Below are 19,125 nucleotides of genomic sequence, written 5' to 3' on the forward strand. Positions count from 1 at the left end.
CCAATGTTTACATTTAATTTGCACTGTATCTGTTTCATGGATTTGTCTTTATAGATACCAAGTAAATATTTCTGTTTATTCTTCCCCAAAAACATTGCTTTCATGAGAAGCAGATGATAAAACCCAGTGGCTGGCAATTATTTTTAACTGAGTTTTATCATCTGCCTCTCATGAAAGCACCTTTTTTGGTGAGAGTCTGTTGCAATCACTAAGTTCTGCCCCCCCATACCAATCATGTTGGAATGAATTTTGGGGGAATATCATTCTAAATGTCTTTCTCTCCATTCCTTCTTACCATTCTCCTCACAACTCACAAGAAAGCTTGGCTAAACCATAACTATCTTTAGAAAATTTGGCAGTTTGAACTTTGCAATGTAAAACATTGCTTTAGAGCATGATAATACTTGCATTCCTTTGCATACATGTCCATTTAGTTGAAAGGAGTTCAATGAGAAATTTCAAACATTTATGGAGAATTAGGTTTTTATATATTGAGCCAATATCCACTGCAGCAAAAATACTATTAAAAATTAAAATTTAACCCTTCATTTTAAAATACATCAATATAACTTCTGGGAATCCCAAATCCTATTGGTGGGTACTGATTACTGAATAATAAACAGGAGAGGATTAGCTGCATCTGCATTAACTCTGTAGAGACTGTTAACAATGATACCGATTCTGTTTACCCACCTCTAGCAATTGAACAAAGAACATGTGTTAGTAACAGAATCTGAACAAGATTTGTGCTGGTATATAGATGCATGTCCCCATAGAAATCAGATAGCAAAGCAGAGAAAAAAATCCTAATATGAATATCCCGCTTGTTACTTACAACAAGTTAGGCTTAATAGGCATGTTTTCATTGACCTTCCTTACAGGATTAGAGCTTTGCCAGAAAGATGACTTGAATTTTAGATGTGTTCATCCATATCATCAAAGATTCATGTCATCAACCCGAGATAGAACTCACAAATAGAGACACTGAAAACATAAGGGAAATTCTCCTCTTCTAAAGATGAAAAAACAGTAATAGAGTTAACATCCTTTTTATGCCTGAATTTCATTGCAGTGATTCAATGGCTAGAATTTAAAATTTGGCCTTGTAAGCCAAATAGCATCTTTGTGAACTCTGTGCCAAAGCATCAGTTCCTCTCTGAATGTAAATCAGACACTTTTGGCAGCTGTGTTAACCCTTTGAAAGGTACTGTGGAAATGCTCTAGTAGTAAATTACTGAGATGAAGGCTCAGAGACTTAAAAAGAGAATTACTGAGACTTTCAGGGGTTTCTGACTAACAATCACTGAAGAAAGAGATGTCCTGAAGAAGAATGTAGTATATTTTTGCATAAAGACCAGTTTGCAATGGAACAGATTTGATATCATATAGTGAAATTGAGGGAGTTTTCTGTATCATAATAAATGACAAAAACAAATGTAATAGTTTGCATGTTAACATTATTTGAATTTCACAACAACACTGATAGGCTATATAGACAGGGCAGATATATCATTGTTACTATTATGCTTTTTTTCATAAGTGAGGAAACCAATGTTAGAAAGGTGAAATGACTTGCCTATAGTTCTATAATTTTTAAATGAGAGTGCTCAGATTCAAATAAAGAATTACAGTTGAAAGGGACTTCATGTGACATGTGATTCAATCAATTATTGATGAACTTTGATTTTCTAGAAAGCAGGGATTTTTTTGGGGGAAGAGGGGCTTTTCTTTTCTTTGCATCTCTAGTACTTAATACTATGCAGTAAATGCTTAATAAATGCTTCTTGACTTGAGCAAAAAAACAAACAAACAAACAAACAAAACTCTGTTTTTATCTTGAATAAGTCATTCTGCCTTTGGAGAATTCCACTGGAAAAATATGCTGCCTCCCTGAGAGAGCCTATTCTACTTTAAAATGATATTAATGCTTAGGATTTTTTATTTCCTTTTAATTTCAACCATAAATTTGCAGCTCCAACTTCTATACAATATTAGTCCTACTCTTTATCCTCAGAGCCTTTTGATGATATGTTCAGTTTTGCTTCTGTGCATGTAATTGATTTTTTTTAATTTTAAAATTAATTTAAATTTATTATAACATGTATTACATAAATAATGCCATAATTAATAAATATAAATATTATAAAATAATAAGATAAATAAAAAAGAATAGACTAATATTATCTTTGTCCTGAAGAATAGTTATTGGAGAAACCAGAAATACAAACATGAAATAATTAGAAAGTTACCAAGCATTTATTAAACATCTAATCTATACTAGGCAAAACAAATTCTAATCAAAAGAAAATTAACGTTTTATTACTGTTCTTTTAGTTTTCTGTGCTTGACACGTTAATTTATATTCATTTCCTCCCTTTTCTTTATATCCTACCATCTATATCAACAATTTTTATTCCCTTAGAAAATTCTCTCAGATTCACCACTCCATTTCTTGTTCTCAAAATTTATTTAATATGAGTAATAAACTTGTTCTGAGTCCACTACCAAGGCCTCATCCTAATCACCTTCAAATCTATTATTTTCACCAGTCTGTCTACTCTTTCAAATCTCAAATATAATTTTTTTTATCAAATATTGACTTCATGGTTTTCTGAATTAACTCAATATTTCTCTTCTTAGTGAGAATTTTTAAATATTTAAAAATATTTTAAAATATACATATTCATTTGGCTTTTCTTTATTTATTTGTTTGTTTATTTATTTTAAGACTGAGTCTCCCTATGTCACCCATGCTAGAAAGAGTCATTCAAGATTGATCCAAATGTTATCAGATTGAAAGCTTCAATCTGTTTTGTTTTACTGGTTTTGAGGTTGGTTGACATTTCCTTAGGCAACCTGGTAGAATTTAGACCAACCACAGATATACTAAATTCAAGTAATTCAGCAGTTCCAGGCTCATCCAGTAGCAGGGATTAGAGACAAGCACCATTATGAGAAGCTTCTCCATGATTTTCAAAGACATTTTATATTTTAGTTTCACATTCCATTTATGCCTGATTTTTGTCACTACTACCCAACACAAATCCTCTATTCTGATCAGGCTTCTTCCCTTATTGTCCCACCTACATGATATATTTATGATTTTCTTTCTACCCTTGAGTTTGGTGTTTTTCTTTAGCCCTCAATGCCTTCCATTATTGCCTCTTGCACTTCTAATTCTTTACATCCTTAAAGATCCATCTCAAATTAGGTCAGCTACTCAACCCTTCAGATCTCTCTTGAATTTTTTTTAATACTATAGTAATTTTTATATACTTTAATGAGTAATTTTTCTTAAATTATCTCATGTTTGAATCTTCTTTGGGAATCTAACCTACTTGGGAACAATGATAACATTCAATAGTTGTTTTTTCCACATGCCCCTCTGGTACCTAAAGCATTGGGTTGACATAAACATGGAAGGTACTTTAAAGAAAGTGTTATATTGACAGACATTTTCCCCACTGAATGAAGCTATTTTTTTCAATTATGGGTTTCATTGGGTTGAATCTTACCTTGCACAGAGGTACAGTAAGGCCCAAGTTGTAAGTAGATGCTATCTTAATATTATAACAAAATTATTTCAGCATTCTTTTTACTTCCAGGAACATGAATGCTATGGGTTGCCAATATCTGGTTTTGATTCTGTTTTATAATCATTTTTCCTTCTATTTTAATCTTTAATTTTCTCTATGCAATTACTACTTCATTTTCCCCTACCTCAAAGATATGCTGCTCATTTTTTAATGTAATCTCACAAAATAGCCTGAATTTTAGTCCCTGTACTTTGTCCAAAGGGTCACAGAGGCTCATGAATGTTTCCTGCAGGCATACAGGTGGGCTCAGCAATGGTTGCAAATGTTTGAAGCAGCTTGGAGCATCCAGCTGCTGCTGGATTCTCTCAAATAGGATATAGACCAGTACATTCTAGCATCTGAATACTGTCATGCTAATACATCAGAGGAAAATTTTACAATGCAGGTGCATTCCTCAGGATTGTCATTTCAAAACTGCCCATGCTTTTCCAACTCGACCATGTTTTAAGAAATTTTTACCTACATATATCTGAGATGAATATATGGAAGACAATTGATGATTAAGTCAAATGACACTCTGAGAGTTTAGCCTCCATTTACAGCCATAGATATTTATTAAATTTTTCTTATGTAAATAATTTGCACATTGATCAATATTTGGTTACTAATGAAGTAGAAGAAAAAGAATTGAACCTCAGGACTCATGAAAATAATTATCTGTAACATAACAGTAGGCCATTATTGGAGGGATATATGAGATGAACTGCTTGCAGTAGCTACCATTTTGCCCACATATTCCAGAAATGAGTCATAAACAAACTGCTGCATCTGTAATTCACCTACTTTATTAGTTAACCAGCTGTTGGTCCCCATGCACAGTTGAGAATCATGGGTAATACAATGCAATATATGAAAGATCATTCAGCTGAAATAAAGTGATTAATTCCTCCTATGTCACATTTTCCCTCACCCATTCTTTTTTTCACTTACCCTAGAGGTAAACCTAGCTTATTAAAAATAATTTAAAAATCTACTCAGCTAAATATTGAATGCATGGGTGATGGGGGATGGGAAAAAATGACTGAATACATGAAGCACAGAGCACAATTTACTCTGATATTAATAACCCTTTCTCTTCTGAGAACCAAAGCATATTTTATACATGTAGTTGTTTAAACAATGGTAACAGATGGAAGTATTGAAAATGAGATTTATTTTCCATTTATTTTTTAGTTAGGAAGAGGAAAAATATTAGGATTAGTATGTTAAATAAATCTAATATCAGAGTCATAGATGAAAAGGATGAATATAGATATATATTTATATTATCATGTTTCAGGAAATCGTTATCAATTATCCTTATCATTAGTGTGGAATATATGGATTAATAATCAACACCAGAAGAGGAACACCTATTTTGTCCTGAAGAAGCTGTCTGCCAGGACATATTATAATAATATTTTCAGAGAAGTGGATTTTTACATATTCAAGGCATATTGAAATTTCTTTCCAGCTCTAATTTTTAGCTTTTCCATTTTATCTGTGCTTGTATACTAACTCAGATTCACAGAACATGCAATTTATTCTACTATTACCCCTGAACACCAACATCAGAGACCTTGATTTTTCATGGTTTTTCAATCAGGAGAAGCACTTGAGATGGGGCACCTTACATATAGCATTTATCTATTGAACATTGGTACTGACTTCTTACTTTCTCAAAAATCTTATTGGGTGTTATGAAAGCTTATATTGGTAAAGAAAGGGAATTGGAAATAAAAAGAAAAATGAGAACAAATAAAAAATGGACTTCCATTTATAGAATTTTCTACTTGGAAACAGCACCAAGTTTCGGATCCTGCTAGAAACAGCACCGACTATGCTAAGAAAAGAGCACTCTTTCTATTTAAAGCTATTCACAAAGCAGAAATAAAACTATTTTGTTGACAGCCATGAAGTGGAGAAAATTCCCTGTCGATTTGGATACTTACTGCCTTAGCCACCAAGAAGCAGAATGTCCCCATTCATGTCCTGTTTTATTTTGTTTTCAAATTTTCATGACAGAGATTTATATCTTCATAAGAAGACAATTAATTTTGTTCTGCAGAGGCAGATAGCATATGTATATGTGAAGTTCTTATGCTTGAAGCATATGCATGGTTGCTGATTTACAAATACGTGGGCTCCCAGGGCATTAGAAGCTAAGGGAATGGAATCATTTTATGTTCTTTAGTGTTTCCTGTTAGTGTTTTAAAATGGGTTGCCTAGCATCCATCTCTGGATGGAGTTGCACAGGGGCACTATGACATGGAAGAGAAGTTTAAACCTCCAATTTGTTTCTTTTAAGTTAACTGACTGCCCAGGAGTTAAGAAGACAGTATGGTGATGCAGCAGTGAACTTGTACTGAAATTGGAAGACAGGGGCATGATAACACTGTATGTCAGAGTTCTGAGATACTTTCTGTAAGCTTGGAGGATAGAATCTTGTTAGACAAAAAAACTCCCATGCTTTTTCAAAATAAATGGAGCTCAATGTAGAATCACTTAACCTTTACAATACTTCCTGTGCATTACCTACCATAGGCATTTATCTATAGGTTTGGGGGAATTTTCATCTATTAAAGAAATAGACACTCAATGCATAATAAAATGGAAACATTGCACTATGGAAATCCTATATTTATTAACTTTATGGACCACTCACTGTATTTTGAAACAATGGCATCATAGAATCTTAGAGGAGAGATATCAATCAATAAAGGATATGTTTAGTGCCTATTAGATGCTAAACACTGTACTAATAGCTAGAGACATAAGCTGTTGCTGCTGCGTATGATTATGATCTAGATGGCACAGTGGATAGAACACTGGGTCTGGCTCCAGGAAGATCTCAGTTCAAATTCAGCCTCGGATATTATTTTTAAAATCCTGAGTAAGTCACTTTACTTCTATATGCCTCGGCTTCCTTTTCCATAAAATAGTGATAATAATAGCATTTACCTCCCAGGATTTTTGAAAATCAAATGAAATAGTAATTGTAAAGCTCTTGGCACAATACCTGGAACATAGTGAGTGCTGTATAAATGTTAGGAAGTTAATGATGATGATGATGATGATGATGATGATGAAACTCCTTGAAGTTTACAAAGCACTTTATACAAGCCATCTGATCTGATCATTATGTTAACTTTATGCTAAGTATTATCTATTATTATCTAAGTTTTAAAGATGAAGCTGAAATGAGATTAAATAATTGCAAGGTTAGAACTCAGATCTTCCTGGATCCAATTATGACATTCTTTTCAACTAGCTGCCAACAAATCAAATCATTTCTACTCATAAATATCTTAGATATCATCTACTCAATAATTTCCCAGTGGTAATAATTCTATTGATGTACAGTCATCTCTCTTTGGTTTAAAATTGGGCACTGACACGGATTTCACCTGTTCCTTTAAGTAGCCCATTCTATTTTTGACAGATTTAATTAATAAGAATTTAAAAAAAAAATCCTAATATTGAGCTGAAATCCACATTCCCATAATTTTCATCTCTGGGTACTTGGTATGCTCTCTGCCACCTTTATAAAAAGAAAAAAAAATCTCTTAAAGAACTTGAATGCTAAGTCAGTGTTCCGTTCCCTGCAATGCATTGTCATATAATATGATTTTCAAGTAATCTAATCATCCTGACTTCCCTCTTTGAGGCATAATCTACATTGTCAAGATCACTTTTGAAATATGTTGACCAAGACTGTATAGGACATTCCAGAAATGTTTTGTTGAGTTCAGAGCACAGAGGAACTCTTATCAAAATCATTCTTGTAGCCATTTGCAAAATTGTCAAAATTACCTGATATCACAGCAACCAATTTTCTTAAAGTTTTACCTGCATGTAATTTTCTTTATGTATAGGTGGCACAAAATTCTTTTCCAGTGACTTATTTCTTTTGAAGATACATTCTAACATTAAAAGGCATATAAAGATAATAATTTTTGATGCATACTAATAATCCTCATACCAAAATCAAAGACAAGCTAAAGCTGAAAAGAGAAGAAAAAAAGTCAATGCATTTTGTATTTCTGAGTAACTCAGATAAACAAGGCTACATCAATATGAAAATTTCCAACAGGTCTACAATTCCATCTTGTGACAAGAACTACTTCTTTGGTTTCCCTTATTTCCAAATCAAGTATATACATCTAAACTTCTGACCAAATATATTGCAATTGCTGATCTAACTAAATATAAACATCACATAGTCCAATATCTAAAAGTTTAGAGTTAAAGTCAATGCTTTCTCAACTCCCCCTTTGAAAAATGCCCCTTTCAAGTCATAGCACTCTCCAATATTTTTTTTTTTATATTTCACTTCAAATACATTAACAGAAAATGTTTCCAATTTTTCTTCTTTAATGATGCCACAAAATTCTATTTTATAAAATATTAATTTAATACCAACTTTTTCAAAGATAACATGAATATCATTTTCTACCCTCAAATAGTTTACATTGTTTTACTTGTGGAGTCATTGGTATGAATTTTTACAGATGGATTGTTTTTCATCTCTGTGCAGAACCATGATATTAAAAAATTATGTAGAGTTAATACAGAATTTATATTAACAGTCATATCATTTTAAAAATTTTATAAAAATAAGAATCTATTTAAATTATTTGTTTTCTGTTAGAGATGTATCAAACCAAATGAATTCCATTTTGAAGAATTTATTTTTTAGAAATTTAAAGATATATTTCTAAAGAAAAAATAAGTTATTGTAAAAATGTCATAATGAGTCTGCAATTTCAAAATTAAGATAAGATACAGATTTACATCCATAAATATATTTGATTTTTGGATTAGGTGAAAGCAGGATATATATCTTCATTTACCATATATTAAGTCAACTCCTATAGGAAGCAAGTATAGTTTTTTTTTTTTATAATAATATTTTTGGGATTCCACTAATTTTACTACAAAGTCTATAAGAACAGACTTTTAAAATATTTTAAGTACTAAGCCATTATGAAAAAAATTCACTTTAGTAATATGGAAAAATATTTTTTCTTTGGTAAGAGGAAAGAGAGGCAGGACTTGTCCAAAGGTCTTCTAGATTATTGCTTCAACTTGCTCTAGATTAAAGTACAATACTTCTTAACTATCAACAATTATAGTAATTCCTTACTTGTATATGATGTGTTAGAGTTTATTAGATACTTCACACAATTTATCTCATGAGATTTTCACAAAAACTATGTTCAATAAGTAGAGACAAGTATTATTAACCCTATTTAACAGATGAGATACTGAAACTCAGAAATGCCAGATAGTTCACAAATCCAGGTCTGAATCAATCTTTTGAACTTGACCTATGTTTAAAGCTATTAAAAGGACCAACAACTTCCAATCTTTATTCAGCCAAAGAATAGATTGAGAATAAAATGCCACATCATCAGAATCCACAAATACTTCCCTCTTTTTTCAACCATGGCTTGTTGTCAGAGTTAAATCATAATATAAATATATTTCTTTGGGATTTAATCATGGATTGAAATGATCATTCCCATCTTGATACAAGGTATTTTAGCATTCTGTTTATATGGAATATCTTTCATGCTGTTTCTTCCAGATGTAATAATATTCCTTTTTAAATTTTGTTATAATTATTAGAACAAAAGGGGAATTTCTCTTTTTTCTTTAGGGAATGTCCCTTAGACAAACCTGTCCCAGAATCCTAGCAGCTGAATAGTGGTATAATCTCCATCCTGCTCAATAAAAATATCTTTCTTTATATCTATACCCTCTTTCAGAGTTATTATTCTGCTGGAAAAGTATGAAATCAAAGCATGAATCAATTTCAGTCAAATATGTGACAGAATAATTTGTGTGTAATATAGATGCTTAACAAATGAATCTTTGGTGAATGAAATCTAATTGAAGACTACTTGGACCCTGTCATATAGCATGTCTGTACAGCTTCCTGTATCTCAGGAAAGAAGACATTGACTTGTAAATGCTATCTGGTTCCAAGAAAAAATGTATTTTGGATCAAATTTATTTGCCTGTAATTCTTCCCAATTTTTCTTGATATTGGCTTTTACAAATTCTCAATCTAGGCAAGTATACATTTTCCACAGAGCTTACATTCCTATTCTTTCTATAGCTAATAATTTTACATATCTATTTTAAAATTTGTTCTCCCAGAGGTATAGAAAGCAGTTTTGATTGTCTATCTGCAAATCTCCAGAGATTGAGGGAAGTCTCTATGCTATTCTTATTTATTATATACAAATGCCTTGTTAAGGACATATTTTTTACAGGAGGTAGAATGACTAGAGATAGAAAAGACCAATGCAATAACTTGCCATAGAACCTTTTGTTTATGCATATATGTATAATATGTTTAATTTACATATATTTTAATTTAATAAGCATATATGCTTTTGCAAATTTTATCTTTCTATCTATTTCTTTATGCTTACCTTCACATTGTTTTTACTTTCCTTTCCACCCTTTCCCCTTTGTAAATATTAATCCATCACTTAGTGGTTATAGTTCATTTTGGTTTATGGTCCCTACTACTGGTATAAAAGTTCCTCTTCTATTTACTTTTCTGTCTGAGAATTTTGGCAATCCAAATTATACTTACCCAAATGTGAGGTGAGTTGTTTGTAATGTATTATATCTAATACTCCAAATTTTCTTCCTAGGATGTTACATAAAGACTAAAATAAAAAAAAAAAAAAACTATACATTTTTCAGCACTAGAGTTCAAGATGCTTATACCATTAGAGCTCATGATTTAGATTTAGATTTAAAAAAATGATTATATCATTCTCTTTTTTCCCCACCCAGATTTTTTTTTTTTTACTATTTTTCTTTCATTTTTATTCATATATAATTCAGTCAGTATTAGGCAAGCTAACTTACAAAAATGAACGATTAGTCAAGATTGGAACATAAAATTGCATATGCAATTTCAAGGTGTATGCTCTAAAACATATAAATATATTATAAGGCATAATGGATGGTAACTTTTTTTTTTTCTCTTTCTCTCTGTGTCTGTCTTTCTGTGTGTGTGTGTGTGTGTGTGTGTGTGTGTGTGTGTGTGTGTGTATGCAGCATTGTGGTAGGTGAATGTAATAGTAGATATAGGACCAGATAAGATTGAAGATTTATGGTTCTTGGGTCAACAAGGCTGAGGATATATAAATTCTGCATATTAATCCATATTATTTTAATAACCCTATTAAAATATTTTCTAGAAAGCAAATGTGATTGTCACAAATATCAAGTATATATGATAAACAAGCAATTAATAGACAATTCCTTGGACTAGACCTTAAAAGGCCATAAAGATTTTTTGAAAGTCTGATGAATTCTCAAGATTTGTTTATGTATATGTGTTTATGCATAACAGAATGTTTCAACTCATTTGTTCAGATTGTCTACAAAATAACTCTTTTATAGTCTGTTACATATGTATTTAACATATGTGTATATATATATTATATATATACATATATGTGTGTGTGTGTGTACACTTTAGCTCATTCACTGAAAATAAAATTTAAAAATTGACCTAAATGAAAGTGAGACAATGTACCAAAATACTTTTGCCATTTTCAAAGTGTGAATATTTCATATTATGAAATGACATAATTTTCTATAATGTCATGATACTCAGAAACTTCCTATTATGGAGAAAAGAAGTTTATATTGTTGAATTTTTAAAGTAATTTTCTTATACTCAGAAATATGTTTATATTGTCAATGTAAATCCTGATCTGAAACCTTCTTTTGTAGTACTTTCCCCTCATTCTGTATGTTACCTATGGGTTAAGAATACACTTTTTATTTAGAAAATTTTGGCTATGCAGACTAATAGGGATTTTCCCAGATTTGGGTCACTTGAAAGTATTATCTACCCTCAGTTAAAGAAATTCATAGAATTCTCAAATGTGCAGAAGAACTTAGTTCCCTTATATTGATATACACCGTTTCTTCACAAGGAACTTCAATTGGCTTAGAATGGATCAATTCCATAGATTATAAGATCTAAGCCTGGAAGGGAACTTATAAATTTTAGTCCAACCCTTTTATTTTATAGATGAGTAAGCCGAGGCTTAAGGGAAGTAAAGTGAATTGTCAAAGTTCTTTTAACAGTATATCAGTTATCCCAAACCAAGGTCCTCTAGCTCCCAAATCAATTATTCTTTCTATATGAAAGGAGTAATTATTTTGGGCAATAGAACCAATTTAGACAATTTAGTGGGGAAGAGTTACACTTCAGAATATTGGGGTCAATTAAACTGCATGAGAGACTTTTCCTTCATATTTTCTTGTTCAGCATCTTTGAAACAGAAGTCATTAAAAAAAGTTTTATTTAGATACTCCATATGCCTATTGGCAAAACAGGGAAGCAACATTTTTTGTAAAAAGCATTATCATTTGAAACAGAATGTCATGATTTGTCATTCATTCTGAGCTCTGTCTCTTGAGCAAATCCATTTTCACATACTTGCACTAAAACAAAAAGCAGGAGTGAAGAAAACTGATTACATGATCCATACGCATATCTAATAAAATACCAGTGTGCACTTTTTGACAAGCTTATTCATAATGCATTCTGAAAGAAAATTCCATTTCTCCATTCTCAGCAGGAAAAGTAGACTTTTTAAGAAAACCTTTTATTTTATGACTGTCACCCAAAATAACAATTACAAGCAAAGTGGAGGTAAAACATGAAAAACCAGCTTGAAGATTTTTATGAAAGTCTGAAAGCCAGTCATTGCCCTGTTATTTGATTTGAAAAAATTAATCCTGATAATACCTTCTGAGTTGCTTAAGTACTGTTCACCGTTTTCTAAGATGAGTTTTTTCTGAACAAAGACTAACTGATTTCTACAGCAGATTAGTTTATGGGGAAGCTTTCTCAATTCTGTTGAGAATTATTCTCCAGTGGCAGCCTTTCACTTCCTCTGGGCTATGGGAATTCTTTAATATCTAGAGGATCGTGTTAAATAAAACCATCATCTCAGCCTGAAGGTTTATGCAACCCTACTGAAATGTTTTAATTATTGTTTTCTTTATTTTTTTTAATTAAAAGACCAGGGGTCAAGCAAGCCCACTGAGACTGATCACTGCCTCTATAGAAATTTAAAGGGATATCTAATGGTTGGACTTGTTTTCTCATTTGTTTTACAGAGCAAGAAGAGTGTGTTAATTGTACAGATGAATGCCGAGTCCTTGGCCATTCTGACAGGTGTTGGATGCCCCAGTTCCCTACAACCAATCAGGCTGAAAATGCAGATTACCGCACAAATCTCTTTGTACCCACAGTGGAAGCTAATGTTGAGACTGAGACTTATGAAACTGTGAATCCTACTGGGAAAAAGACTTTTTGTACATTTGGAAAAGACAAGAGAGAGCACACTATTCTCATTGCCAATGTTAAACCTTATTTAAAAGCCAAACGTGCCCTGAGCCCTCTTCTCCAAGAGGTTCCCTCAGCATCAAGCAGCCCAACCAAGACATGCATTGAGCCTTGCACCTCAACTAAAGGACCGATAGATGGTTGCGACGCCAAACCAGGAACTCTGGCAGAAGCAAGCAACCAATATCTGTCTGCTGACAGTCAGTATCTGTCGCCTAGTAAACAGTCAAGAGACACTGCGTTCATGGCCTCAGATCAGATGGCTAGAGTCTTTGCGGATGTGCATTCCCGAGTGAGTCGAGACTCCAACGAGATGGACTCTGTTCTTGAGCAGTTAGACCATTCGAACCGGGATCTAGGCAGAGAGTCAGTGGATGCGGAGGAAGTTGTGAGAGAAATTGATAAGCTTTTACAAGATTGCCGGGGAAGTGACCCTGTGGCTGTGAGAAAGTGAAAGAAAAAAAAAAAAAAAAAAAAGCATTGGCATTTTCTTGCCTCTTCTGTTGATTTAGAAACAATCCCCCCTGGTTATTACAGTTTGACAGGGATGAAGGAAGACCAATGCTGCTTTAAGGCTTTTAGTGAACATCTGAAGTGCCCACAAGTATGTTCTTTTCACTGCTGTTTCTTTTTCACAGATAACACTGGTTTCATTTTGACCAAACTTACACTAGGACAGAGTCAAGTATGCTTAAAGAAGGACGCAAAAAATAAAAATAAGAGAGAGGGAGCAAACAAGGGAGAAACATCTTTTGACAATCTGTTAAGAAAGTCTAAGATGAGAGGAATGAAATCTTTCTGATCCTTGTAAGACTGTCCTCCATGGTTAATGCTGACTTTACTGTTTACCTTTAACCCCGTGAAAAGCAGGGTTAACAAAATTTGATGTGTGGTGGAATTCCAACAGTCATCACAGGTTTCTACTGAAAGTCCTGAAAAGATCTTTGCAGTAGTCCAAGCTACGCCAAACATTAACACACATTTGTGGTAAACGTTTCTGTATAAAGTTACCTGCCACACATGAATACACAAAGAACATTCCATATCATTAGTCAACAAAGCATATCCTGGTCATTTGTAATACACTTCCTGCCATATAAAAGTTAAGTGTAAAAATGATATAGTCCATTTTGTCCTGCACACACATTTACTATTTCACTTCATTAAAGATGAAAATTTTTAAAGGTTTAAATGCCTATTTAGCATTTTAGTGTCCAACAAACATATAAATAATGATCAATGTTTTAAACTTGAAGTTATAGAGAAGTTTTCAGAAAAAAAAATTAGTTACCATTGGATGGTACTATACAGAGAAAATTAACATTATTAACACTTTTTTATCCATTTGTGGACACTAAAATAGCTCAGGAAAGTAAAAATGTCTTAGACATACATGAATCACATGACCATTTAAATGTGCAAATGTAAGAAGATTCAATGTGTTTACATCAAATGACATATTTTTATTGATTTATTGCAGATTCAGTGCATATGAGCCAAATTGTTGAGTGTATAAGAGCTATATTGTGTATTTTATTAAATTAATATATAGTTGTGTTGCAAAAATATTTGGGCTTATATTGTAAATGGCAAGTGTTGCCTCGGTAGCTGTCGAACTCTATGAGTTTTGTTTTTTCCTGCTTCCTTTTCCCCATGGAGTGTGGGAAGCAGTGCCTCAGAGCAAAGTCTCTTGTTTAATGTATGGTCTAGCAAGTACTACAGAACATAATCTGTTCAAAATGTATTTGAGTGAGCTGATGGAGCTAACTGAAAAGGTCAGAAAATATATCCATCAGTCATGGTTATGTGCAAGTCCTTGTAGAAGCTTCTTATTGAAAATTCATGTTTAATAACAAAAAATTACACTTGAACCAATACCTGGAACGTCCTTGGGTTCTTTCTCCCCTTACAACAATACACTTAGCTTTTGTTTGTGTAAATATATTGCCCCTGATTGATTGCTCCAAGTATTTTAAGGACTTCAAAACTCATGCTACCATTCTGTCTCCAAAGCATGAGAATGCTCTTGTGCATGTCTAGGTACCAGCACTGTCTATGCCCATGGTTTCTTCTTATGTGCAATCTGAAGATTACAAGCTTTTAAAAAATAGCATTCTTTCTGATTTGAAGAGATCATTTGCTTCCTTTGTTGGAGTAGCTTAAAAGTTATTAATTCTTCTGTGTTTTTTTCCCCTACTTTCTGCTTAGTTTTTTTTTTTTTAAGCAAACATCAAAGTTACTTACACATAAGAATGGGAAACCCTCCAATTTCAGATGGTCAAAACATGAAATTAACCCATTAAGAGGAATCAGGAGATGAGAAAGCAATTTGACTATTTTTTCCCCTTGAGTTTTTAAATATCTGGCCTTTTTTACAATTTCATAGCAGAATATTAGGACTATACCTTAAAAAGTGCTGTGGAGTTAGATGAAAACTATTTGTGCACTGGAACAGAGAAATACATTATTGTGAAAATAGGGGAGAACTCCGTGCCTTCCTTTCTGGTCACCAAGCCAGTTTAGAAACAATATAAATGTATTGGAGTCCTTATATTTAAAAATGATGATGTGAATTCAGTTTTGCAATTTCAGACCTCACAAAGTTCTATTTAAGCTATTTCCATCAATTTCAGATGTGATTTTGGACTGTACCTCATTGCAAAACTGTTTTCAGAGGGAAGAGTGATCAAATCTCATCAGCCTTACAATCTTGCAAAGAATTGGCTTTGGTTCCTGGTAATAACTTTTCCAAAGTACTGCTCTTGGTTTTTATTATTCTTAAATATTTAAATTAGAAAACAAAACAAAACAAAACAAACAAAAAATAAACAAGGGATCTTGTACATGTTAAACCCAGTTGCTCTTTGTATTTTGAACAATTTATGTATCTGAAATGTGTTGTCTCTGTTATACAATATTATTTTGCCAGGAGACTACAGGTTGATTTAGCTTGATAGCTGAAATTTGATGGAGAAGTGACTCTGCTATTTAATTCTGCTAAGCACTGTCTTTCTTTTAATAGACACAGAGAACTACACATTTTTTAAAAAAGGTGGTGTTTACATGAAATTAACTAAGAGCAAACAGGGTTCATTTTTTTCAACACTCCTAACCCTGACCAACCAGCTACACCATTCATTGTATGTGTCTGAATATGTTCAAAACAAATGAACCACAAAACATGAGATTTTAAGAATTGGTTGTGCCAATGTAAGAAGAATTTACCTTTAGGCTCTCTGTCACTAGTGATTTACTATTTTTAGGTGTTTAACACATTATATGTATTTAGTAGTGATTATTTATTTACTTGACTGAGGTAATTCAGCACCCATGACTCTGAGCTTTCTAGCTGAGTTGAGGGAATCTTGCTTTCATTCATTTGGCCAGCAGCTACCTTTGTCATAGACCTCTGGTGCTTTGCTTCCCATGAAGCCATCTGAGATTGCCAACTTCACACTTCTGAAACAGCCTTTATCAGCCGGCAATGCATGATCAACCAGTGGAATTTGAAGGGGCCTTATATCATATATAAAATAGCGAAAACAAAACAAACAAAAAAACCCTCTCATCACCAAATTGACCTCCCCTTTACACAAACACATACATATACATGCATAAAAGTTTAATGATGAGTTCATTTCTCACTTATTTAAAAAAATATTATTTTTGAGGTCAAGCAGAATAATGGCATTTTGTAGAAACTTTTGAAAGATAATGTTCCAACAGTTGTTTACTGCTAATAATATTGCATACAATACTTAGAAGGAAAGAGAATCAGTATTTTTTAGGTCTTTCTCAAACTAAGTGCTAAAGGGGGAAATCTAACAATTTCAAAGAATACTTTAATAGTTTTGCTTTAGTGGCTGCAATGAACCTTATTGTAGATGATAATATGTTAAGGTTGATTCACCATATCATAAATTAACTGGATTCATGATCAGAAAATTGACTTATACTGATACCCCCAATTAGCAGAGACCTTTTTAACTATGATGTGCCATTAGAGCTTGTAGATGGTACCCATTTAGAAATATGTTCATAAAAATCATGTGATGACTAGTAATGGAGCAGGATGCTTTATTAAAACCAGCTTTAAAACTGAATGTTACTTAATGGAGTAGAAGTTGCTGAGGTCAACAAGTAGTCTGAGGTCTGACATACTATACATGCACTCATTATTGTCTAATTACATTCTTTTTGACAACAGATAGCATTTATCAGAGCATTAATTCAGATGAGAGTTTTGACTATCAAGATTTGTTGATTTGTAAAGGAATTGAATGAGACCTGATTCAAGTCTTGATTCCCCTGGCCCCATTTTTCTACAGGTTGGCAATTCCATTTATCAGCTTCATCATTCCCATAAATTCTGAGCTGCACCAAGAAATTGGTGAACAAGAACAACAAAAGCAGCAAACATTGTATGGATTATCTCAACGCTATTGTCTAATGGCTGTGTTTAATGTGACCTATCTGGAAAATGAGGACTACGAATAAAAAGCAATTACTAATAGTTGTGTTGCCTCCTTTTGCATTCATTAACACAGGAAGCAATGTGTTAAACACTGCATACCATAGGGAGCTTGGTGGTAATTACTTTGGAAAAGCTACTTATGGCATTGCAATTGTTACTGCTAGTTCTCTGCTCATCCAAAAAAAAAAAAAAAAAAAAAAAGATATGGATAACCCTATGAATCTTCCTTTTTCATAGATTGGAAATAGTGTTTTAAGTGTTTTCTCAGCATGACAAGTTTGGAATCTGCAGATCTAAAGTGTTCAAAATGTCAATCATGCAGTAACCATAGGGCTGGAGAAATAAAAACTAATATAGATTCCATAACAAGTCAAACTTCAAAGAAATCAATGAAAAAAACAAACTACTTTTTAGCGACCTCAAACCTGAGTGTTCACATTTTTAACTGACAAAAATCATACTCTTATGGTTGTCATATAAAAGATGTGCTTCATTGTTCAGGTCAATTTAAAAGTAATTAATATGGTTAAAAAAGGAATGGACAGATCTGAGAATTAATCTTTGTAATTTCCTGGTGAAAAAGTCACTAAAACAAAGGAACATTTTTAAGGGAAAACATTTTTCCAAGTCATATCATAATCAGATAAATATGGCTAAGGTATAATTAGCATTTTGAAAGTATTTTCATTTTTTTAATAAGTTGACAATTGTTATAATAGGTCTATACTTTGTAACACATCTTTAGCATGTCAGTTAAGACTGATTTCATCTAACAGAAAAAAAGTTACTTTAGTCAGTATTTGCATGCTCCTCTGAAATATTGTACTTAGAAGTTTTAGAGCTGGAAGCAACCTTTGAGGTCATTTATTTAAATCCCCTCACTTTATAAATGAGAGAAGTATCACATTGAGAGGAAAAGTGACATTCAAAATCATAAAATTTGAAACTAGAAAAAAAAAACTTTCATGATTTACACAGCCCAATATGCTATACTTTATATTAAACCTGGCATAATCTGAGAACCAAAGACATCATTTTAGTATAGTCCTACCAACTGTCCCATACTCTATATGACATTTATTTTTGTCTCTTGCAGTCACTAACTTCAAGCATAATATAAATAACTTGGCTAAATATCTTATTTAAAGGAAAGCCCATTTTTTAAAGCAATCCAATAATTGATTCTATGTATGTATAGATGGCGCTCTTAATTCAAACAGTTCATGAGTGTAGTTCTTTGCACATCAAAATCATTTAGTAGAGAGTCCATTGTTATATAGTAGTAGCTAATTAACTAGAGGTTCCTAGATCTTCAGTCATTCAGAATATGTTATAGAGACTTATGCACAGGACTGGTCTCCCAGCTTTATTCCCAGCTTTATTCCTCATCAATGAAGTATGAAAACTACCTAAAACATATATTTTCAGTTATAAGTACCCAAAGGCTGAATTTCCTCGACAATAACACAAAATATTCTGTGCAGGAGATGTGCAGCCTGAATTCATAAAGGTCAGGATGGTATCAGCAGCATACATAGAAACAGACCACAAAATTAATGAACCATCTTTAAGCCTTTTAAGGTGCACTTTCCAGGATGCTTGTAGCAGACTTCACAGAAGAAAAAATAACATCTTCTATTCATTTCTTATGTTTAAAAATAATAGCTCCAGGTAACACT

General features: G+C 32.6%; 1 protein-coding gene and 1 long non-coding RNA gene across 5 annotated transcripts in view; one reads left to right on the forward strand and one right to left on the reverse strand.

Moving 5' to 3' along the window:
* PCDH17 (protocadherin 17) overlaps positions 1-17,485 on the forward strand; it is a 119,318-nt gene extending 101,833 nt beyond the window's left edge. For all 4 annotated transcript variants that reach the window (XM_074299209.1, XM_074299211.1, XM_074299210.1 and 1 more), the window contains one exon: positions 12,744-17,485. In XM_074299209.1, the coding sequence (XP_074155310.1) occupies positions 12,744-13,426 (683 nt within the window). In that variant the 3' untranslated portion in view covers positions 13,427-17,485. The remainder of the gene's footprint in view (positions 1-12,743) is intronic.
* LOC141560658 (uncharacterized) overlaps positions 1-19,125 on the reverse strand; it is a 140,781-nt gene that overhangs the window by 76,430 nt on the left and 45,226 nt on the right. The gene's annotated exons all lie outside the window — the stretch shown is intronic.

Source organism: Sminthopsis crassicaudata, chromosome 3 (genome assembly GCF_048593235.1).
Source record: "Sminthopsis crassicaudata isolate SCR6 chromosome 3, ASM4859323v1, whole genome shotgun sequence".
Taxonomy (NCBI): domain Eukaryota; kingdom Metazoa; phylum Chordata; class Mammalia; order Dasyuromorphia; family Dasyuridae; genus Sminthopsis; species Sminthopsis crassicaudata.